Below are 25,041 nucleotides of genomic sequence, written 5' to 3' on the forward strand. Positions count from 1 at the left end.
TTTCACCCTCAGCGGCAAAATTAATGGACAAGTTTAATAGTTAAAATTTCTTTGTGAAAGGTAATGGACTCACAAGGGGGAAGAAACATGCAAAGAATGGAAAGTCCACTGGCTCGTTCTTTGTGCAATTTAAACTGGTTAAGCCAACGTTAATTTTAGAACAGCAAACTCATTTTTGGTAGTTTGTTTTTACTGCTTTCTTAAATGGCTTTACTTAAGATAACTGATGATTCCCCCCTCTTGGGAAACATATCAAACTGGATGAGAATTCTAGTTCCAGTATTTTATTAATTCTTGTTTTTTACTCCTCCCTCCCCCACTCAGCAGAAAGGTCCAGTTTGGTATCTGAATGAATACTTCATGCTTACAATTTTTCAAAAAAATTCAAAGAAGAGGGTGTTAGTACACAGTAATTGTTTTACCTGAACCACTAAATATTTTTTTGGTTGCTGTGAAACAAGGCAACACAAGAAAAGCATGAAGCACAAAATAAAGTTCGTAAGAATATTGTTCCAAATTAATCGTACCTGTTTGAAAATCAGAAAGTTAGCAAAAGCTTGATGCTATAATGAAACCCTGTCATGGGGTGAGAGCAGGAAATCTCAGTACAAATTTATCTCAACATTTGAGATCCTGAAAATTTATTTTACAAAGGTGTTATCTTTTCTTAGCAAAAAAAAAAAAAATTGTTTTTACCAGATTTAAAACTATTCTAACTTTTAGCACAATGGAGAGAAGTTTGATACCAGATATGCTATATATAAAGACTGATGTAAGTGAAGAGTGTCCACAAAACCACAACAGATTTCCCATTACATCCACCTTACTACTATAACATTTTTCCATAATCGTAATTCCTTCTATGAGCACTGTAGAAAATGCAGGGTATTTTCAACTGGATATGTTCCAGATGTATCTCAATGATTCTGGATTGCATAAGGGACCTTCTCAGCTTCCAATCCCATCGTATGCTTTCAGTACATAATGTCATTATCAACATAGCTTGGAGTAAATTGTTCATCTTGCAAGTTAGGAGTAGCTTAGACTCACGTTCAGTTCAGTTTGTCCAACAGTTCTATTACCAGCTTCTTTATGTAGGAGGCATTCTAGCTAGTTATGTTAGAAGTAGCATTGACGGTGAAGAAGGGTTGCTACAACTTGGAACAGGAGATGATACAGTTTCAATAGAGTTCAGAGAATGTTTTGGCTCTCATAGAGCTTCCATGAAAAGGTACATGGATGGACTATTTTTTTTCTTGTATTTTGTAATTTAAAGCTGCTGTAGCAAGAGTTTTTGTTCTCTTAAAAGTATTTGAACTCACAAAGCAACTTATATAATTCAGTGTTCCTGAATAGTCATATTTATTCAAAACATGGCTCATGTGTTGTAGTTTATGACTTGTCTCTGTGGGTATCATTTTGTTGTCAGCACCATATGTTACCAGTATGTTCATATCTATCATTTCATAAAGGAGAGTCAGGTTGCCAAAACACTGCCTGGTCTTTAGATTTCAAGCACTGTGATAGGATTTAAAATAGTTTTCATAAGAATACTGTATTTTATAAAAAATCAAAAAAGCAGCACTATTTTGGCTTTTTGGTTTGAGAGCTAGTGTTGTGTACATTGGTGAAATGTGTATGTATATATACATATATGTATGTATGTATTCTCACACTCTTGAAGTACACAGGAGAGGAATGAAAATCTGACTCAAGATGTTACAGTCTTGAGTTTATGACATTTTGGAGGTATACTGTGATAGTTCTCTTTCAAGTAGCTGTTGTGGCTAAATGTTTGCTTTTTCTATGTTTTATGATAGCTTTATCAAATAGAAAAATTAAGGATAGACTCTCTAAATAGTAAAAGTGCTTCCACAGTAAAGGTGAATTACTGTAGTAAGTTGATCAGCCCCTATCAAAGGAAGAAAGAGAAGGATTTTCAGAATGTACTGGTTGATGGATGTTGTTATCTCTGGCTTCATGCATCGCCTGATTTCTGTTCCTCAGCTGGGAAAATACTAGGATTTGCCAGTCATATTGGTCATGATTTATATATACATATGCACAGAAGAACTTACCAGGTACTGAGTAACAATTTCAGTTATTTAAAAAAAGATACTTAAACTCTCATTACTGAAGGCAATTATACTATGATGATTTTGTTTTTGTTTTTGCAATCAAGGTGAAGGTTAACCAATTTCAGTCATTTAAATAAAAATCATGTACCATAAAAAATTGAAAACTTCCTTTTTTTATACATTCATAGTTTGAAACATCACATTTTAAGTTATGAAACCTTAGGAGTGCAAAGTTTACACAACCATAATAGAATTCAGAATGGAGACTTAACAAGAAACTTTTTAGTTATAAAAATCATTTGAATACATATCACAACTGACATCTTGACACATAATTTAGCCAGCCAAAGAAAAACATTTTTAGAAGAATTTTGTTGTATGTAAAAAAAAACAACACATTTTCATGTATAGTTCTTTATTTAAAACCTTCATAATTATCAGACATTCAGCTGACCACTTTTTAGCCCCTCTCTCCCTTGGGGGAATAAAGAGAGCAGTTGTCATCTGCTTCATATTTACTCATTTTAGGAGCAAATCGAAGTGGTGGGGTTTTTTGTGTTTGTTTTGCAGGGTGGGAGGTGAGATGGTATTAGAAAGACATGTACAATATATGACATATAAACACAAAAGGTCTCAAGGGCCAGGTTGAGATTTCAACCTTAAGTGTCAGTAAAGCTTGACTATTAAATGCTGACATTTCATATCTCCCTACCTGGTGATCATGAATTGGAAATGACTTTCTATCAGCTCTTCATTAACTTCTCAGCAATAAATGACATTGAGAAGAATCAGTTGAAAACATGAGAAGTTGTGTACTATCAATCAGCTCGTGTATGTGTGGAATGTCTTTTTGTTTATATCTCATCTCCAAAGTACACATGAAAAATAAGGCAACTTAAGTAGGGGTTATCAGTGTGTCTCCCCTCTAGCTGCTCCTGATGTCAGTTACCTGATGTCAGTTTGTTACCTGCTTTCTCTTCCATTCGAGACCCCAGATGCAAGATACAGGGATCTTGGATATCATTGGTTTGTTAGTTCCCTTTGATTTTTGAAAATTCCTAAACTCATATATTGCAGAGTTCACCAGGTAAAATCAACTTGAAGAGTCCTTTAAAGAATTAACAGAAACCTGTGGATGTAAATACTGAATTTTAGAACAGATTCTTCCAGGAGATTATAGGTCCTGCAAACCCCCAAATTGACTTCCCTCTGAAACTCAGAAACCAGCAGGTGATCCAGAGCTATTAGCAAGAATTACCTAAGGGCAGCAGAGTTTGGGCAAACGTATTATCTCAAAAAAATGTTAGAAGGAAATGCATAAATTTCCCCCGTCTAAGTAAACTTGACTCACTTTAAACAAAAAAATTATTGCTTCATATCCTTTGAGTCATATGTAGGGTAAAAAAATCTACTTTGGGGAGTGTGAAAATAAGTCTAGAAAACTGGCTACTTGTAGTACAACTTCAAACCACTATTAACCCAAGGGGAAAAAAATTAACTTGTTACTACACATCCAACAAGCATGAATGCATACAATCACATAATATGTCAATGAGCCTGTATGTACATGTATTCTTATTGCCCATAGTCCTAAGAGGGAAAATAAATGCCAATGCATACTAAAATATATTGAACTTGAAACTGGTACCACTTTTCCCTTATCCTTCACTTAATAATTCTCTAGTGGAACAAATACACTTCAATGATATAAAAAAAAAACAACTTCAAAAATGTTTGTTTCAGTTTCCTTTTTGTGAAAATGGATTAGAGTTATTTTCTCTGACCCACGTAGGTCTGCCTCACTTCTCTAGATTATCATAACTGGATGGTGTATTAAGAAGAAGTCAAAGTTAGATTTGTTAACAGAGATAAACTGCCATTTTCTGTAGCTGAGTTCTAAATTTTTTTTTCTAAAAAGTCTGGACTATTTAAGAGGAAAAAGCAGTTATCTTTGACTCTGCTGTATTAATAAGCTTTATTTGTTGGTGTTAATGCAACAAGTTCTGAAAATTCTCAGGGGAAATCTAGTGGTTAATATTAGCATTATGATTTTTTCAAAATACTCTGTCAAGCAGCAGTAACATTAAAGAAAGTTACCTGGTACGTTAAGTATAGGAAATTAGCTTTAAAAACTGTCTAAGCTACATTTGACATGATGCATGAAAAGTCCCATTTAAAAGAAGGCAAGTTACCACATCATGATGCTATAACAGCAACACTAGATATCAAGATATGATTTTAGGAGATGATCTCTATAAGATTAGGCTGCACATCTACCTATTTCCAGATAGATTGATCATTCAGTTTAGTAAGATACTACAGCAGGTGAGCTATGGAAGGGGAGTTTTATAATTTCTCAGGTGATAAGAAGGTGGGGAAGGCTCAAACACAGTATACATCAAAATTGCATATGCCAACTTTTGAATAAAAATATTAAAGTTTGTTTTAGGTGTCCGTTTTTTTCCCTTTATCATATCTATAAGCAATAACATACAGATAAAACTGTATACATACTAACACTGTATACAGATAAGACTAGGCTATACTTTGGTGGCATTGTGCCATATTTAAACACCACCTTGGCTTTGCTGATTATGTTTACTTTGTGAGATACTGAACAGTGGAGAATATTTGTAGCATAAAATAATCTTCAGATTCATTACTAAGTATTAGAAGTTGGAAAATTCTGTAAATTTGACATTTTCTGGGAGGAATCAAAAGTAGTACCCTCCTAGTTTTTTCTTTATTTCATTTCACATAAGGTAGGTACCAGTCATGTATCCAAAATTTAGTATTTATCCTAATGGGCAATTACCACAGTAAGTAGGGGTAGTGAATCTTGACTAGTAGGATGATTACCACATCTCTGGCCTTCCTATGTCTTTGTGCAGTTAACTTTTGCATTCAGTGAATGAATTGACATCTAACCTCCCTTTCGCTCCCCACTCGTTTCAGGATGGATTTTTATTCCTCTTCTCTCTCTTTACATCCTCCTTTGTAGTGTAAGGAACCTCCTTGTACTGCAAAGTCTTGGAGTCCTAGAGAAACGAGCCTGGCTTTTTTGCATTCATAAAGGGAAGAATGCTGACTGGCAGATCTCTAGTAGCAGCTACCCAGTGCCAAGCCAAGATTTGGCTCCTCTAGGGGTCAAGATCTTAAGACCCATGAAGAACAGATTAAATATATTGTATTATCAATGTCTATAAAGCTCCTTGCACGTGTAAATCTCTTTAGAATTGCCAAGCACTGGAGTATGAGGCCATTCCAAGGGTTTGACAGCTTTTATTCATACCCAGAAAAGGAATTACTGAGAACAATTAATTAAAAGGAGAAAGAAAAAAAATTGAGTTGGACTAATTGCAGAGACTTAGGTTTGTAAAATAATATTCTGAGCTGTGAGAAGTGAAAGAAACATGACTTTTTCAGGGAGTTATAACAATTACCAACATTATTTAATACCCAAGAGTCAACAGCCAGAAAATTAGAAATGAACCTTGTGTTTCTCAACTGTAAAATGAAATGCAGTAAAGTATGTACAGCATAAAGTAACCGTGCTAGACAAATGTCTCTGCCCTCAATTTTCCTGTTTTCAAAGTAAAACAATTTCTTTTCAGAATACACAGGAATATCAAACTTGAACCTTCCCTCCAAAGATGTATCTCTTCACTTCTCAAGTCCAAGCTGCTATAATCAGTGCATGCTATTGTCAGAAATAAATTTCTAGAAGAAGAGCCATGCAAACCCCATGCACTCAGGAGATAGTTTGGATTAAACTCTATGCTCCAAAGGACAGTGACAAGTATGGGCCAGAAGAAAGGGTAATTGTTTCTTGACCCCTTATTTAATAAATAGAGATCTTGGGGCAGCTAGGTGGTATACTAGAGATGGATTCTAGTCTTGGTGCTGTTGTGTGACCTTGTGAAATGTACAACCTTGAGGGAATGGGATCAGATGTTCTTGGAAGGTTACACCAAGTCCAAGGTTCTTAACCTCATTGTATATGGCATATATGGCATGGACCCCTTTGGCAGTCTAGTGAAGGTAATGGACCTTTTCTACAAATAATGTTTTTAAATGCATAAAATAAAATACATGGGGATTACAAAGGAAAACAATTCTAGCGAAATATATTCAATTTTTTTATATTCATAGATCCCAGGTTGAGGTTCACATGTATACACCTCTTTAAGGTTTACCAAATATTTTCCTCAGAGCATGTCATGAGATGGTCCAAGTACTGTTCCCCTCAGTTAGCAGAGAAGGAAACCCGCTCAGAAAGATTTAGTGACTTCTCTGTGATTATACATGTAACAAATAGTCAGTGTCCAAACCCAGCTCTTCTATAATCAGCCTTCAAGCATGCCTTATACTACTCCATACTTTCATTCTAAACAAAGAATTGTTATTGCCATTTCATTTTCATTGCAGAGCTTGTTAAAACAATTTAGAAAAGCATAACAGGCAAGTACTATAAAACTTTTAAGAGGTTATTACTGTAAACCAAATAATTTCAATAAAACAAGTACCATTTCCTAGGACCTGAGGTTGAAATCTCTTCATTCTGCCATAAAGATACAGCACTTAGGTCCTGCTTCAACATTGAATTTCATGGTTTTCATCTGATAAATTTACACCTCAGAAAAAGAAAGGAAGAAGAAGAAACTGACTCTGCTAGGCAGTGGGGAGGAGTCATCCTTTGGGGGAATTATAGCTACTCTCTCATACAACTTCAGTATTCCTATTGGTTTATAATGGTGTAAACTTCATTTTAAGAGAAACAATCTGTCCAATAAAGTCAATTTAACTTTTTAAAAAATTTATATTATGTCACTGGTTTGATTCAAGGGTTATAAAGCACTAACTTCCTGAGCCAGAAACTAGGGAATCCTCTATGTCTGTATTATGGAAATAGAGACACTAAGAAAGACTTGCCCAAAGAGATTTTTTTCTTCAGTTTAACCATTAAATCTTCATATAGTTCCTTTAATTTAGAGATTACTTTTTTTTGACTAGTGAAGTGTAATGCAAAATCAAGATTGACCTTTAAGTTAAATGACAATGGGTCTTCAAACAAGGGGAAGACTTTTAGAACATAAAGCTATCTGTTTACTGTTCATGTAGATTTTTTGGTCAACCATCTTTGTTTAGCTGTGAGTGAATGCTTCAAGAATCCATTATTTCATTGATGTGGTTTTTCTTGCCAGCAATGCAGATTAAATGTTATTTGAGAGTTTCTTTAATAAAAATTATACACAAAATTGATATAAAATAGCTTTTAAAAATAATGGGATAAATAATTTAAGTAATAGTAGGGTTCTTTTAGGGGCAGCGAGGTGGTGCAGGGGGCAGAACGCTGGACCTGGATTCAGGCAGACCTGAGTTCAAACTTAGGTTCAGACACTAACCGTATGACTCTGGGTAAGTCACCTTAGCCCCTAATTGTCTGAGATACTCATCTGTAAAATAGGGACATGCTGGAGAAGGAAATGGCAAACCACTCTGGTACCTTTGCCAAGAAAACCCAATGGACTAAGGTCATGAAGAATTGGACATGATTGAACAACCGAGTAACAACAGAGGTCTCATTTTCTTTTCATCAGAGTAATTTAACAAGCCAGCTTATACTTTTTAAAAGTGGTTAATTTTCTAATGTATTTAGCTATGACTTTTCAACAATTCCATTATAAAGAGGCGTTCTGAACATTCTAATAAAAAGCTGCTGTAAAAATGTTCAGTAACAGTCCTATATATGTACATTTCAACTCAGTTTTCTAATATTTATGGTGTATTTAAATTTGTACGGTACAGTACAGCGAAATGAAACTAGACCCCATAATTTCTTGCCTGTCATCAGGATCATGAAAAAAGATGGGTGAAAATAAAAACAGCTGTTAATAAAAATATGGATCATTTTAAGAAAAATTGTTAATCCTAAGATTAAACCTGGCATGGTTAAGAAAACTTGATTAGCAAATACTCTCTAATGTTTACTCCTTTGTTAAATCTCTTTTTAACCACCAAAATACCAAATATAATTTTGTAAATTAATTCTGAAGGTTGTCTAGCCGAAATGCAATAGATATACCATGAGAGAAATAATATGTATGTGTGTAGATACGTATGTGTATATATATGTATGTATATACACATATATGAATTGTACATAGTTCTATGTTTGGTTCTTAACAGTATGCTAGAATAATAACTATTTGCCTTGACTTTGCTTTCCTGCTGTTGAAAAAAATCAAATTATGTCATACAAAAGAAACAGTATTATCAACTGTGTAAAAAGTTTCCTGTATATTGTACATTTTTGCAGTTTTTCATAAAGATTTTTCTGCTGATGTAGCCAATGCAATATTAAATATGCAATAAATATACCAATATGTTAAAATGACAAGACTACTCAGAAAAAGGACTCATTTTTTCAGATATGATACATAATACCACAGCTTATTTTATCAAATATTTTAAAAATAAATTCTGCCCATGCATTTAAACATTTTTCTAAACCTGAATTTAGATATATTCAGTTGTTGAGGATAGAGCAAGGTATTCATGTTCTTGAGTCTTGTTTCTAGCAACTGACATACATATCTCCCACCCAATTTTTCTTTCTCCTGGGGAAGGTTTGAAATATATAAAACTATGGTAGATAATCATAACTAGCTTATTTTGCTTTGCTAGCTAAGGGTGGGAAGAGAAAGTCTTCATTCTATTATCTTGACAAGTGGAACTATGTTTTATTAGTTTACAAATGCACTCCCATATTTGATTCTCCATCATGGCTTTAGGAAAGCATCAGAGCTTCCTGAAAGAGGTCAGAGGCTGGCTTTTGTATCTTTGCCTACTTACTTATCTTTAGTTGTCTCTAATGATTTCTGAACTCAGCTCTACCACCAACTAATTACATCCTGGGGAAAATCGTATCAATTCTTTAGTCTCAAGTTTTCTCATTGGTGAAATCAGGGGCTTGGCTTAAATTACCACTTTCCAGTTCTAATAGTCTATGATTGTGAGCAGCCATTTGTCCACGAGCAGTTCTAAGCAATTAAAACCTAGCCCAAGTCTTTAACTATATGCTTATTGAATGAATGAAAAATTCTACATGGACTTAGGAATACAGAATGTTTCCCAAATATAGGCTCTTCAAATTTCATAGTTGTAGTTGGTTTCATTTTCCTGTACATAGGTCCCATAGGGATTATATACCCAAAAAAGGAATATAGGAAAAATGCAAATTTTGAATTCAAAATTGGTTTCAAAGTTTTTATTTCCCCAGACAAGCCAGTTCTCTGTTTTACAAGGGAGAAAAAGTTATATCTTTATGTAACTGATTATAAATGTGAATACTCACTGAAGGGTTCCTACAGTTATCCTTTCCTCTTTTTAATAAATGCTATTGTCTCCACCTCTCAGTAATTACAAGTTTTTTTTAAAATTTCTAAGGAATCTAAAATTATCACAAAATGAATGTTCAGTGGTAATGATATCATTTTATCACATTAACTTCCACAAAATGTGAGAACGAAAGAGGAGAGAGGGGAAGAGGAAAGAAGAAGAAATTGCAAGGTTGATATTTGAAATCTAAATGTAACTCTTAGTAATATTCTCATTCTTGGAGGAAGAGAAGGGAGAGAATTTTGGCATTTTCCAACAAAACATAATTTCCACTACCTTGCTATAATACACATGTATGCACACACATATATATGTGCACATGTGCACATAAACACACAGACACGTGGCATAATAATAGAAATTACAGTTTGTTGGAAAGTGTCAAAACCCTCTCCCTTCTATTCCTCCAAGAACATACACACACATATATGTATATATGTATGTATGCATGTGTATGCCTTCTAGTAGGATTGAGAATCCAGCATTCATTCCAGTGTATATTTCATGATCTTATATACACCACCTAACAGATATACTTTAAACACTAGATACCTTCCTGAAAAAGTGAATTCTACAAGTTACATAAGACTTCTATAAGTTAGATCTTAAATTGATCTCAGATACCTTTTTCTTCATGTTTTATTGATCTTCATCTGGCCAGCTTTTCTTTAGTTCCTCGGTACACCGATTTATTGGCCACTAACTGCAACAAAATCATTAGATGCAAGGAAAGAACTACTATTTAAAGGCATCCTTTGATAAAACCTTTTGTAAAGGGAGTTACAAACACGACTGTGATTCAATTATGAAAAACCCTCCCTGTGATAAAAACCCTTCTAATGTGGGTGAAAATTAGCTTATTAATACATGTTTATGGTGTTTTTATATTCCTTATAACAAGTATAATTATGAACAGTAGGCTGGATCTTGTAAATAGTCAAGATTCCCAGGGATTTGATTATTAATCAACAAGCATTTTTTGCCTTCCTCTCCACCCTCACCCCTATCATTGTGTCATTTTTACATTTTAGATTCTCATCAAGGAATAGGACCCATTTAGTCTCTGGCATGGTCACACCCCTTTTCTGACCTTCCCTATGCAACTTCAATTATCCATCTTAACTCAAGGTTATAATGTAAACAGTTTAATTAGATTGATGAATATAGAACAAAATCCAAAAAACAAAAAGTAATTGCATGTCATTTAGCTGACACAATCTATTTGATCCCCACATCTACCCCTTCCCAAGCCAGAACTCCCTTTTAGGCTCCCTTTTAGGATTCTGTGTTTTTCTACAGCTCCATCCAGCAACACATGAGCAGGCATGAAGGAGGTCCATGGTGAGAGTAACCCAAGGTTGAGGTCTGACAAGGTAGGATCCATGATAGAGTAGAGGACAATGGACTCAAGAGTAGAAGATGGTATACAGTTGAAGTGATTCCCCAAGGGTCAAGATAGAGAAAGGAGGAGAGTAGCCTGGTCAGGAATTGGTAAAAAAATTTGGCTGGAGGGGCCAAAGGTCATGGTTATAATGAAAAACAGGGTTAGGGATAGAGAATGAGGATAAGGATGATAAAAGATTATAATCAGATAAAAGAATTTTGGTGTTCATGAATGTTGAAGTGAAACACTTGTAGGTGATGACGAGATGGAAGATATGAATATCTTTGTGGGTAGCTGAGGTAAATTAGAAGAATGTTGTTTAGTCATATCTGACTCAGTGACCCCATTTTGGGTTTTCTTGGCAAAGATACTGGAGTGGTTTGCTATTTCCTTCTCCAGGTTTTACAGGTGAGGAAACCGAGGCAAATAGGGTTAAATGACTTGCCTAGAGTCACACACTAGTAAGTGTCTGAGGTCAGTTTTGAATTCAGATCCTCCTGACTCTGGGGCTTGTGTTTTATCCACTGTGCCACCTAGCTGCCTCAAAGTAAATGAATATGCCATTGGAAATGAATAGATTGAGGAACTAGGAAGTTATGGTATGTGAAAGCTAGTATCACTATATATGTTAGTAATGTCAGAATTTGTAGTGGAGCCAAGACCATGCACTAGGCACTGAACTCATTGAGGAAGGAAGGAGAATATTGTCAAGGATCTTGTTTGTTTATCAGATCTTGACTGTGTTGACTACCGTCTTGATTGGGTAAGTTTGGACTGAATTTGCCTTGCAGGAGGAGAAATTATGGAATGGTTTCATTCTTTGTAATTGTACCCCAAGTGCCTTGCATAGTGCCTGGCACAAAGAGGTACTTACAACCTACATGACTGTTGGATGATAGTCAGGGGAGAATTTGGAAGTGACAATAGGAGGCCAGTATTCTAAATCCCCATCATGAGCAGTGAATCACAGTCTGAGCAAAAGTAAAGCCCTGACTAGAAGGTGTGGCTCAGAATGCAGTGTGATCAGAAGGGAGCCAGGGCTCAGTGAAAGACAAAAGACTTAAAAGAAGTTTGTTAATTATGGAGGAAACATTCTAGAGAGTAGTGGAAGGGGCAGTTAGATCTGGAGACATGAGGAGAGGTAGGATTGAAAGTGATCACAGGGAGTGGGAAGGAATAGGCACTTGAAATTAAACAATGACAGTCAGGGTTTAGAATCACAGAGCTGGGGAAAGCCTGAGAATGAGGGAGTATACTATAGAGGTATTGTCAGTGAAGAACAAAGGTATTTGTTGAGGAACACGAGCAATCAGACTATTCAAGGAACCCTCTTGAGATTCTGCACATCCAAAACCAGAACTTAGTTAATAGAACTGGGTAAGGGGGAAGAAAGGAACAGTTTTGAATAGGAAGAAAAATATTCTGTGCTTATATTTGATTGAGTGGTTTTTAACTTGGCAGGTTAAAGGGGAAAATGTCAGAGGCCAATAATGCCCACATGGTAAAATTAATCCTAGATGCCAGCCTAGGACAGTGTGTGAAGGAACCAAGCTTTACTGGAGGGTAGAATTAGCCTTAAAAACCAACTAGTGAGGATGCCAGATTGAATTGAAGTGTAGAATAAGAACTAGGCAAGATGCCCCTTACATTTGTACTAGCCAAGCCGATTTGTGGCTACACTGTATTTATCTTTGGATAAGATTTCCCATTTTTAACTCATCCAGGCTATGTGTTCTCACAACATTGTTGCTTTTCTATAACCTATGTAGAAATGACCCTACATAAAGAAGAGTTATAATTGTTCTCTTCCAAAGGAAAAGTGACATTTCTTGATGCAATTTAACAATTTAAAAGGGATACCTGTTTAGGTAATTGATTTCTCTAAGAAAGATATTTTTTGATCTATAACATGAGCTCACAGGACTGTAAAGTTTAGCGTGGGGAAGATACTTGAAAGATGATCTAGTCCAAGACTCTCATTTTATAAATAATTAAACTGAGGCCCAAATAGCTCCCCCTTCCTATTTGAAAGATGAAGAAAACGAAGTATAGGGAAGTAATAAGTTGTGGCCACATAAATAGTATGAAGTTAAACTCAGTGACTGCTACACCACTGGATTTGCATATTTTCTTCTTTCCCAGATACAAATTTTAAGCAAATAGCATGTTGTCCTGTTAAGTTGTTACACATTGAATATGTATATATTAACACAGACATACAAATAGCATGTGTATATTTTAATAATGGGAAAAGTTAACAAGATATAAAATGATTAAATAGTGAGTTTTATGACAGCTTTAGATATTGCTAGTCTAAAGGAAAGAAAAGTAGCCTTGGTGCTCTGATTTCATGTCATGTTACTTAAGTAAAAAGGCATTTGGCATGTGACAGTTTGTGGTAAGGAAGGAAGGGAGTGAAAGGAAAAAATGGGTAATAGTAAAAGCAAAGAAATCCAGGCTACTGCAGAGGTTAATTGGTTAAAAAAAAAAAAGCTAGAAGCTTCAAAACAGAAGGGAAATAAAAAATATTTTTATAAGGCTGAAATTCTATGTAGTATAGTAAGAAGTTAGATTTTTTTAATCCTTAAAAATTAAAGCAGTGTAACTGCTTAGATTTGGTTCAATGGAGAGATCTTATCTCATTTGACTTCTACTAGATGAAAATTAGTCTTACAGTTCTTATTAAATTATAATTAACCAATGACCCAAGAAGCAAAAAAGGGCAGTTAATCTAACAGTTTCACATGGATGAATGAGAGAGGTATTAGAGCAAAGTTTGGATTTGTCCTTTATTTTTGTGTAGATTACTTGCCCTCAGGGCAGGTCATGGCTTACTGATCTATGAATGAGTAAAGTGTTCATTGCTGGCAAGCACTGGCTAGAAGAGAATTTTTTTAATAGGAATTGTAGGAAGAATTAGATTTGATAACAGTGTGCAGTGGGACCAACCCTATGACTTTTTTCTACTAGAGTTCAGTGGATTTGTTGATGGATGTGTTATGACTGATGTGTTTCTTTTATGTAAAATGCAACTTAAATTTATATACATGTATATAAACATATGTATATACATATGTTAGGAAATATTGTGCTCTTTTGTTTCACCTTCCTAAAGAAAATAACTTCTCTAAACCTTTAGCTAGTATTCCCCCAATCTTCTCTCCCCGCTCTTCCCCATTTACCGTTTTTCCTGAGAGAGCAGGTTTCAACGCCCCAATGAATTCCGTTGATAGATTAGCTCTTTCAGATAATGCTGTACCTCCATGAGGTCACCATGCTTCTGAGTTTGTTCCTCAGCTTTACAGATTCAGAAAATATATTTTATCAATTCAGCAGGGGGTGATCAAACTTTAGACAGTTGAATCATGTCAGGTAGAGACTGACATTTATTCATTCAGACCACACACACACACACACACACACCTGACCAGGACCTCGATAAGCAGCTCTCCATCTTGATTGATAAGCTCCACTAAGGAGACCAAATCTTAGATTAGAAGGTTACTTGGAGAACACAGAATTAGGGCAAAGGGAATTGACTCTTACTAAGGAACATTTCTATCAAGCTAAGGGAACCTGATGAATTACAACAAAGACCAAACATGACAGTTATTAAGGCCCTACTATGTACAAGTTATACAATCCCTGCCCTTAAGGGGAAGAAACAGTTTTTATCCTCAAGGAGCTTACAGGAGGATAGGAACAACATGGTTTTAATACTCAATAATCCTGAAGTGCATTAGAGAGTAACAAAAATGTTGTATGGGAGGTCTTAGAGGAATTAACTGCAGGTTTCAGTAATCTTCCTGAAAAGGGTAACATTTGACTTGAGTTTTAAGGTATGGGTAGGGTTTTTACAGTAATTTCATAGGGGAGATGGGCATTATAATTACAGGGAACAGTGTGAATGACAGAATGGAATACTGTTCTAGGGGCACAGAATAGTCCAGCTTGGCTGGAGTGTAGAGTACCTGCAGGGTGGTATCTAATTCTAAGCACAGGAATTTGATGGGCACTAAATGTGCATTCCCATTCTCCTTTTCATAGCCTCTATGAGAAATACAATCTTTCTGCTTGGACTGGTCATTGCACAATTTCTCTTTTTACTCTTTTTGATTTCAATTTGATTTGCATTTATAATTGAAGATAATTTTTCATTGATTAGAGTTTGGCTATTTCCTAATGACATGTAGGGAAACCTTCATAAACTCATTAGTAAACATTCTCCAAATCACTGCAGGAAGTTTCTTCTTGGATTTCCTGCATATAGTGAAATAATGATGCGTGGATTCCTATTGGCTTTTATCACAAGAAGGGTATTACTTCTTGACCTTGTGCCTTGTTCATGGGCTTCGTCTTACTTTGGGATCTATGATCCTTTGCCCAGTGACTATAGTCTATAGACTATAGAGAATTTTATTACCCCATTAAAAATCCTATAATTGATAGGAACTTAAAAACAAAACCAGAAAAGTGATATAAGATGAATACCATCCACTTAAAAGTTTTAGAACCATTTAAGACATTTTCAGGTCTGATCATTTACACTTCCTACTTTCTGATGGACTCAGCCCTTTGTAAGACAGTGAAGAGGCTTTAGAAATCCACTGACTTTCAGGACTAGGTAGCAAGAAACCTTTTGCTCTTGAAAGGATCTCTCAAAGCAGATGATCATAGATTTAGAACTGGATGAATCCTTGAAGGTATCAAGTCCAACACCTTCATTTCTTTGGAGATCCCCAAAAGTCAAGTGACTATCCCAGGACAACACAATTAGTGTCTAAAGTGAGATTTGAACCTAGGTCTTCCTAATAACAAGTCCTGTGCTAAATACATTAAAAACCAGTCTAATTTTCAGAGACTAAAGGAGCAGCTAGGTGGCATAGTGGATAGAGCACTGGCTGGCCTAGAGTCAGCACTGTTCTGGAGTAAGGAAGATTTGAGTTCAAATTTGACCTCAGACAGCTTGACACAACCTAAAAAATGATTATGGCCTGGTGCCTTTAGTCCAGTATAAGTTCTCCTTCTTAGGAGGGGGGACTTCCACATGCATACATCATTTTCCTCACTCCTAAATTAAACTTCTGTTCATGTTCTGATTCTTCTGTCTCTAGCCTTCACTGTTTGGTTACAGACACCCACAAGTTGGGTGGATTTGGTCCAATTGACAGGAACTTGAGCTAGGCCCCCAAGGATTGGCAGGATTTAAATGGTCTTTTGAGGAAGCAACTCCTCAAATCCTGCCTGGCAAAATTACAGGACCAGATACAAGTTCAGTGGGCAGGGGAAACAGAATCTGTAGAAAAGAGCCCAAAGGGCAACTGATTAGATAGAAATAAGCATATATGGAGAGGGAGAGAGAGGGAGAGAGAGAGGGAGGGAGGGAGAGGGAGGGGGGGAGAGGGAGAGAGACAGAAAGAGGGAGAGATAGATAGACAGAGGGGGGGAGAAGGAGAGAGACAGAGACAGAGAGAGGGTGGGGGAGGGAGGGAGAGAGATCTCCACACAGAAAAAAAAATAGACATACAGGTAGACAGGGCGATAGATGACATAGAATAACATGTGTGTGCATATACCACCATGAGGAGATAAATCTAGCTAACGAATGACCAACTTTTCCCTTCATACCACCGGTCTTACCATCCTTGGTGAAGTTGGGGGTGGTGAGTGGGCTGCCAAGTATTAGGACAGGAGGTGCAAGCCTTCTCTCTGTCTTTGTCGGTCTGGCTCTCCTACCTTGGCCTCCTCCCTCCCCTCCCCGGTACTACAAGACCCCTCCCTCTTTCTCCTGTTTCATTTCCTTTCTCGCTCCTTTCTTCTCTCTCCCTCTTTTCAGTCTCTCTCATCTCTATCCCTTTCCTGTCCCGCTCCCCCTTTTTCTATTCTTTTTCCTCTCTTTTTCGTTCTCTCCCACTTCCTCCTTCTTTCTCCTTACTCTCTTTCATCTCTCTCTCTTCTTCTGTCTTTCTTACTTTCTTCCCTCCCCACTTCTCTCCTCCCCTCCTCCCCACCACCCTTCTCGCCCCGCCCCGCCCCTCCCCTTCCCTCCCCTTACTGGGCAGTTGACGGGGGGGGGGAGGAGGGAGCGGAGTGTGGGCGCGGCGGGGCTCCTCGCCTCGTTCTCGAGCCGGGCTCGGGGGCTGGCTCCCCGGCTCCCCGCGGTGCTGGCGTAGGCGTGGGGGAGGAGGCGGCGCGCGCAGGACGCAGGGCCCGGGCGGTGGCAGCGGGCGCGCGGCGGCCTCATTTCCTCGCGCACACAGGAAGTGGCCGTTATTCCGGGAGGCGAGGCGGCCGAGGCTGGGGGTGGCGCGAGGAGAGGGGGGAGGAGGAGGAGGCGGCGGCGGAGGAAGTGGTGCCTCCGGCCCCGCGGCGGGGGCTCTGCAGCAAGAGCAGCAGCAGCCGCAGCCGCCGGCTCCGAGGCGCTCCTCCGCCCGCCCGCAGGCTCCGGGGCTCGGCCTCGGGGCATGTCCTCGCCCTCCTCCCTCTCGGCCGCCTGGGGTGAGTACCGCGCTCCGCTCCTGCGGGCTGACAGCCCTGCTCCCGGCTCTGCACGTACTGCGGGCGGGCGCCGGGAGCGCGGCTGCCCCGAAGCTGCGGAGCCCCTGCTAGGGGCGTGCGTGCCCGGGCTCCGCCTCTGCCCCTCTTCCAGACTTACTTTATTTTACTTTTGCACTAGAAAAGCATTCATTTTGGCTCTCTCTCACTCATTAAAACCCCCAGCGCCCACCCTGCTGCGGAGTCATTTCGAAAGAGCTCCTTGGAGGAGGGCTGGGCAGGGTGTCTGGAGCGCCGCAGGGCTGCCAGCAGAGGAGTGGTTTTTGCTTGAGTGTTAGTGTTTCTTTCCTATCTCCGGGCTTTCCTCCCCACACTCTCCCTTTGCCACTTTGCAAGTTAGTCGGTGATAAACTGTAACTACTATGAACAACATTTTGCTATTCGTTGAATACAATGTATTCTTTTCTAAACGATCCAAACCCAGAAACTGTACCTGAACAGTGAGTTTAAAATAGCTTATTTCAGAGTTTGGAGGCTTCCTCCCTTACCTTTTTTTTTTTTTTTAAAAGACTTGAAGACATTTGTCGAAATTAGGGGGAGAGAACAGACGACTTTTGATCCAGGATTAAGACCTACTCCAAAGTCCTAATCAACCCTTCTTGTTCTGGAAGAGACCCCGATTCTCCAAAGTGAGGCTGGTAGGTCCGAGCCTCTTTCTGATTGGTGTAGAGGGGACCCTGGTTTCTCGGGAGACCGATAGTGGCTAATTGGTCCTCCTAAAGCTGGTACGCTTGCCCTGACTGTAGCTCCTGGTTGATGGAATGTCTGTCTTTGGAGGATCCCCTAGCAATGTCGTTTAGCAGTTCATCACCAGGATGACTTACTGCAGGATGGCCTCAGCAAGTATTGAAGATCCTTCAGTAAGTCTTTTGAGAGACTATGGATTGCTGGAGGCTGGTAAGTAGCATAGTAGAGTGAGCTGTGATCTGGGCCATTATCTAACACATCTCTGCCAGAGTTTCCTTTTTCTTTAAAATGGGGATAATCCATTCAGTTAACCAAATCTTGTGTTTTCTTATTCCACATCATCTCTTGATTCTTTCCTTTCCTCATTAGGTTGTTGTGATAAAAAAAGAACTTTAAAAACCTTAAATTGCTATTGCAAACGTTATTTTGTTGTTGTTGTTACCTGTCTAGAAAATCACAAATCCTTCTTGTGAAGTAAGCTGTTTAAATTTAGGTGGTGATAGAGCATCTTGTATTCATGACAAGATTAGGGTAGAAATTGGAAACCTGCTTTTTTTTTAACTTAGTAATATCTTAAGCACCTCTCTGTATTTTAAAGTTTGATCTTATATTGATTATTACAGTCCAAATTTAGAAGAATTGTGCAATGTGCACTTTAACTTTCTGAGAACTGTTACAGTGACTGTCTTACTTCTTGTGTACCAAAATGAATTCCATTTTTAGTCATCCAGAATGTAAAAAGGAAAATTTATTTTTCAACATAAAGTAAAATGTGAGGGTGTGTATGAAAGTATGCTAATCTCAATCATTTATTTTGTACTTTATTTTAGTTCTGTTTAATTAAAATAGTGGACTGTGACTTGAAGGTCTTTCTGAGGGCTGCTTTCCTCTGTTTATTTGTGGCTTAAGAGAATGTTGACAACAATAAATAAGCACGGTATTGCTTCCTAATTCATTCCTAGCTCAAAGTTTTATAAAACTGGAATCTCCAAACTTTGAATTGTATACCTCTCTTAGTTAAAAAAAGAATTGAGTTTGCATCCCCAGTATGTGTGTATGTGTATATAATATTTTTGTTGTTGTTGAGTCATTTTTCAGCCATGTCTGACTCTTTGTGAACCCATTTGGGATTTTCTTCATAGAGATACAGGACTAGTTTGCCATTTCCTTCTCCACCTCATTGTATAGGTGAGGAACCTGAGGCAAACAGGTTTAAGTGACTTGTTTAGGGTCACTATCTGCATACATACATACACATACACACATACACATACACAAACGCACCCATCTCACATACCTGTATTGCCATAACATACAATTATTAGGACACCATTTCAATATTGAATCCGGGTGTAAGGTGATGAGGGCCTGAACTGATGTGCTGGCTATGTGTAGGGAGGAAAAGATATAGAACTAGAAATGACAAGATATGGGAACTGAATATATATTTGGGGTGAGAGAGAGTTGAGGAGCTGAGGATAATTCGATATTGCAAACTTGGATAAAAGAAAGGTTGGTGGTGCCCTTGACAGAAACAGGAAAGTTTGGAAAAAGTTTGAGTTGTGGAGAAAGAAAACTACTGAAGTCTGAGATGTAGATCACAATCTTTTCATGCCTGTTCATCCTATGAGACTCTGGCTGTCACACCTAAAACATAAAGAGGGAAGGACAGGGCTCTTATCAGTCAGTGCCCAGAACTCAGAGCTTGTCCTTGAAGCAGAGAATCTGTTGCAGTTGCTATATAGTGATCTGGAGGGAGGAGAGTAGGGATGGGTGGGTGATGGTTTCTTGATGGTACTTGTGGAACTGGTGTTTTGGGTCCCTGGGTGGTGGTTAGGTTATACCTATCCTGAGGGGCATAATCTCCCTGCTTAAAAGAGGGAGAGGAAGTTGGGGAGAGGTTACACAGTATAGGGCAGGAACAGAATTTTAAGTCTTCAGGAATAAGAGCAATTGTACTTAGGGTTGAGTTAAGCCCCTATATTGGCTATGATAGGGATGATGGAATGTATAATCCATCTTGATAACCCTCCTTTGTTCAGGCTGCAATTCCCTTAGGGCCTTGTTCCCTCTGTGGGGACAGCTAGTCTAAAAATGGGGAAGGGAGCAAGCATTTATTAAATATCTCCTATGTTCCAGGCACTGCCTTAAGCACTTTACAAATATAATTTCATTTGATCTTCACAGCAATCCTGGGAGGTAGATGCTATTATTATCCCTATTTTACAGTTGAGGAAGCTGAGGCAGACAAACATCTTACAGTTGAGGAAACTAAGGCAGACAGTAGTCAAGTGACTTACCCAGGGTCTCATAGCTAGTATTTGTCTGAGGTCAGATTTGACTTAACTCTTCCTCGCTAAATTGGAATTCTCTCTCTCTCTCTCTCTCTCTCTCTCTCTCTCTCTCTCTCTCTCTTTTCCTCCCTCCCTCACTCCCTTCCTTCTCTCCCCCTCTTATCCCCTTCTTGCTTTTCTTTCCTTCTTTTTTTGGGGGGGAGTAGAGGTTGGATTTGGTAATAGAGACAATATTAGTGATTAAACTGAACCAAAAAAAAGACAGGAACGGTTTTAATGCATGGTAGTGATTGTTAGAAACTGTAATATTAGGAAATGGGTGGAGTAACCTAAATGGTATTCATCAGTATTAGATAGGTTAAACTTCCCAAATTATTTCAGCCAATTGGTGTTCAGCATACAAGCAGTTGATTAATATTTTGTAAAAAATTAATTGAAAGGGAGAGGGAGTGGGGTGGGTTCTTGGTCTAGTACAGAGGTGAGGAACTTGTGGTCTCAAGGCCTTCTAGGTCCTTAGGTGTGGCCTTTTGACTGAACTTAAATTTTACAGAACAGATCCCTTTATTGAGGGGATTTTGTCTGTGAAGTTTGGATTTGGTCAAAGAGCCACACTTGAGTACCTAGAGGGCTACATGTGGCCTTGAGACCACAGGTTCCCCACCCCTGGTCTAGTACTGTGTTAAGCCTATGTTGTAAAAGCATCACTATGGTTGGTTGGCAGAAACTAAGCATTGACTTCCTGAGAGGATGATACTGTGAGAGATTGCAGGGGAGCCGGGCTCTTTGTTCCCCTCTCAAAATAACAAACACAAGGAACAAACAACCACCAAAATAAACATAAGAATATTAAAAATTTGTTTCTTTTAAGTCATTTCAGTCATGTCTGATTCTTCATGAACCCACTTGGGGTTTTCTTGGCAAAGATACTGAAGTAGTTTTCCATTTTTTTCTCCAGCTCATTTTACAGATGAGGAAACTGAGGCAAACAGGGTTAAGTGACTTGCTCAGGGTCACACAGCTAGTAAGTGTCTGAGGTTGGATTTGAACTTAGGTCTTCCTGACTCCAGGTCTGGCTGCTCTAGCCATTGGGTCACCTGGCTGCCTATTAAAACCTACTAAAAAAGAAAATAAGGCAAAGAAGAGGTCAGATATAATAAAAGAAAAATACTATGGAATATGTGAAACATAGGCCAAAGCACATGCAAAGAAAAATAGTGTAAGGTATCTTGAGATGTCCTAAAATAGATAAATGTCACATTAAAAAAATAGCATAATCAATGCTGACAAAAATATCCCAAGAGGAAATAAAGGATGAACTTAAAATTATCAGGAAAAATTAAATATACAGAATTAAAGATATTAAGAAATATTAGGAAGAAATTATAGGGAAAATGAGAAATACAGAGACTATGATATTAGATCTGAAAATATTAAAAAAATCAATAGCAGGGTTATTGAGCAAGTGAAAAAACTAGATACATAGAGAATTTAAAACCACCTGCAACCAAAAAACTGGTCGAGAGGAGAGACCGCTATAGAGGAAATACAACATTGCTGTTAATTCAGGATATTTAGAAGGATCTGGGCAATCTATGTTAGGATAAATTATTCAAGAATACCTGAAACTTTTTTTTTAAAGCAAACAGTTTACAAGTAGGAAAAAAAAGAAAAAACCCACAAACTTGCTGACATTTTTATTTTGGGCTTGCAAAATATGTTATATAAATTCTTTTTTATTGTCCGAAGAAACTTGTAAGAGCTTTCACATCTTATTTTCCCCATTTTACAGATTAGGAAACTCAGCATCAGAGGTTGTATGAGTTGCCCTCTGGTCACAAGTGTTAAGATTCTAGATTTGAATGTAGGTCCTCCTCATTCCAAGTCCAAGGGTCTTTCTACTATACCAGACCTACACAACTTACAGCCTGCAACCACTTGTGGCCCTTAGACTTATTGCAACATGCCAAAGGATTGGCCTTTGACAAATGCAGAGGAAAATGCATCCTTTGTATGTAGAGGAAATCTTTTGGCATGCTGCAAGGGGCTGGAGGGCTGTAAACTCCCCACAGGCTGCAAATTGTACAGGCCTGCATTATACCATACAGTATTATAACCATACAAGTACAAGCTTTGTAAATGCAAGGTATTCAACTACAGTTCAGCAGTCATTTAGTAACTTCCTGTTAGGTAAGATTAGTTTAGGTGAGATATTACTACTGGCTTCATTGCTCCTGTGGTATGGTAGAGGAATGACATACTTCCATAGATGTGAGCATTTCTTTTTTTTTTTTTAAGCAATTGAGGTTAAGTATCTTGCTCAAGGTTACATGTCCAGTTTTTGTGTGTGTGTGTGTGGATGTTAAGTATATGAGGCCTGAACCAATCCTGGGTCCTCCTGACTCCGGGGCTGGCGCTCTTATTCACTGCGCCACCTAGCCGCCCCTGATGTGAGCATTTCTTACACCAATTCAGGTTGTAACCTGGTAATGCCTTTTTGTCCAAGTTATTATATATATCCTCCATTTGCAATTTATAATATTTCTTGAATATCAATGTAACATTCAGAGTATTCTGTTACCCTTCACTCTAGCTAAAAGACCAAGCTATATAGACTTTTAAAAATATCATGTGTCCTTTGTCTTCTATGAAACTTTTCATTCACAAAAGCATTATTGGAAATCTGTTGTATAGTCACAGTCTCTGTTTTTCCCATTCCCTTTGAGTTATCTAAAATTTTAATTCTAAGATTGTGGAACTCCATGATTCTTAGTCATATAGCAGCACTGGAACAATGTTGCTTTTTAAAATACGGGCTTTTGTGGCAGGGGATAGGTTGAATCTTAGAAAATGCTGCATAATTTCCTAAGTGCGGTCTACACTTCCTATTCAGTTTGAGAACCCATCCCATCATCCATCTGCGGTTATTGTCCATGATATGTTTACTGATTGAATTAACTCAATGAGTTACCCATGCAACTGTATGTTATAATCTAGACAATAGCTCATTTTCCTCTATGTGGTGTTTACTATGTGTCTTCCTAGTCCAGTCTCTTTTTTGAGTGGCCCTTGATCTAATTGAGACCTAATTGACCTAATATATACTTTAAATCATTAATAATAAGAGAAGTAAAAATCACAACTAGATTTTCACTTCATAATCAGCAAATTGTCAAAGGTGACAAGTAATGAGAATACTTAACTTGGAAAGACTGAGAGAGATCAATAGATATGTGAACACACTGGTGGAGCTGTGAATTAGTCCAACCATTCTGGAAAGCAATTTGGATTAAGGATAATAAAATGATTAAAATGACTCTTGAGATTGTTATGTCTAAGTATAGGTCCAAAGGAGGTAAAAGAGAAAAAAAATGGCCACATAATATATCCACTATCCATAGCAGCCCTTTTTGTTCTGGTAGCAGAGAACTAGGAAAAAAATAAAGGCCCTTCTTTGGGAATGGCTAACCAAATTGTGGTACAGAGATATAATGGATCATTGCTTTAAAGTAAGAATGAAAGAGATTCAGTGTTGCTAGATGAAAAGTAAGAACCAAGAAAGCATATTCAATGGCTACACTGTAAAATGTTGTACAAAATAGAGAAACTAACAGTGGAAATGAAAAGAACCAAAAACACTATGCAGGATACATGATGACTACAACAGCATGCATGGAACAAACCAAGAACCCAAAAAACAAAGCTTGGCTCTGAAATAGAGTTTTAAAAGAATGTGCATCCTCCTTGTAGAACTGAGGGACTATTTGTATGGAAAATTGTATAATACTGTGAGAGTTGATGAGTTTTGCTGAGCTCCATTTTTTTTCCTTTTACATTTTTTTGCTTTGTGGATGAAGAATGTATAGGGGATGTATTTGGAAATGAAGGCGATAGAAAAATGAAATGTTAGAAAGATGAAAAACAAAAATATTTTAGGAATATTTTTTAAAAGGAGAGAAGCAAAAGTCTTATAATATTTAAGGGCAGTGATTCCTAGTGTGTTTTGTCCTTAAACCTTGTTTAACAATAAAAAAGTGTTGTGAACTCCCAGATTAATATAGTATTCATGATATTTTTTATATTCATTCATTAAATGTTTGAAATTACTACAGTGATCACTTTTGTTAAATACTGCTTCAAATTAAAATTTGTATTCCATAATTGCAGTTATTAAATATAATACCCAGTTGATGAAAATTAATAGGTAGTTATGTTATAAAATGTTTACTTTTCTATTGGCTAATTACAAGTGCTGCATTAAATGTTAAATATATGTAAAATTCAATTGCATTTATTGCTTCATTTTTAATAATGTTTTATATATAAATTAACCTTTGTAAGCAAAGAATTTCTAGTTTAAATCAGAAAACAGTCTTAATTTTACAATGAGAAGCAACATGTTTTTTTTTTCTTGCAGAACATTTGTGATGGCCCATGATGCTTTCAAGATGTCTTATAATGTGCATGCCCAGAAATTCTGATTTTCAAATAGCCTGATATTTGCTCTGAAAGAATGCCATATTCTTAACATCTTGATCACTTGATTACAGAGATGATGAGGTATGATTACAGGGTAACAGAGAAGAATGAGGGAGCTCATAATGTAGGGTACATAATGTAAATGAGGGTATGTGAATATGTCTGA

General features: G+C 37.5%; 2 protein-coding genes and 1 long non-coding RNA gene across 6 annotated transcripts in view; 2 read left to right on the forward strand and 1 right to left on the reverse strand.

Annotated features, from left to right (window-relative positions):
• The window catches only part of RET (ret proto-oncogene), a 163,481-nt gene extending 154,988 nt beyond the window's left edge, over nucleotides 1-8,493 (forward strand). The window contains 1 exon segment of the mRNA XM_069068365.1: nucleotides 3-8,493. Coding sequence (XP_068924466.1) covers nucleotides 3-37 — 35 coding nt within the window. The 3' untranslated portion in view covers nucleotides 38-8,493.
• LOC138146449 (uncharacterized) lies at nucleotides 3,079-16,853 on the reverse strand. Its single transcript, XR_011164484.1, has 3 exons — nucleotides 16,504-16,853; nucleotides 10,104-10,182; nucleotides 3,079-3,207 (listed from the first exon to the last, which is right to left on the reverse strand). It is a non-coding gene; the product is annotated as an uncharacterized lncRNA (long non-coding RNA).
• A 359-nt stretch (nucleotides 16,854-17,212) lies between these two features.
• Nucleotides 17,213-25,041, forward strand: part of CSGALNACT2 (chondroitin sulfate N-acetylgalactosaminyltransferase 2) — a 47,053-nt gene continuing 39,224 nt past the window's right edge. Inside the window, exons 1-4 of one of the 4 annotated variants that reach the window (XM_069068368.1) lie at nucleotides 17,213-17,361; nucleotides 17,928-18,056; nucleotides 18,165-18,315; nucleotides 24,814-24,956. The gene's annotated coding sequence lies outside the window, so the exon portion shown is untranslated. The remainder of the gene's footprint in view (nucleotides 17,362-17,927; nucleotides 18,057-18,164; nucleotides 18,316-24,813; nucleotides 24,957-25,041) is intronic. The other 3 variants (XM_069068369.1, XM_069068366.1, XM_069068370.1) reach the window with 3 other exon arrangements.

The sequence above is a fragment of the Petaurus breviceps genome, unplaced genomic scaffold (assembly GCF_028583685.1).
Source record: "Petaurus breviceps papuanus isolate PSGF00001 unplaced genomic scaffold, PetGlider_PUasm1.0 90762, whole genome shotgun sequence".
Classification (NCBI taxonomy): domain Eukaryota; kingdom Metazoa; phylum Chordata; class Mammalia; order Diprotodontia; family Petauridae; genus Petaurus; species Petaurus breviceps.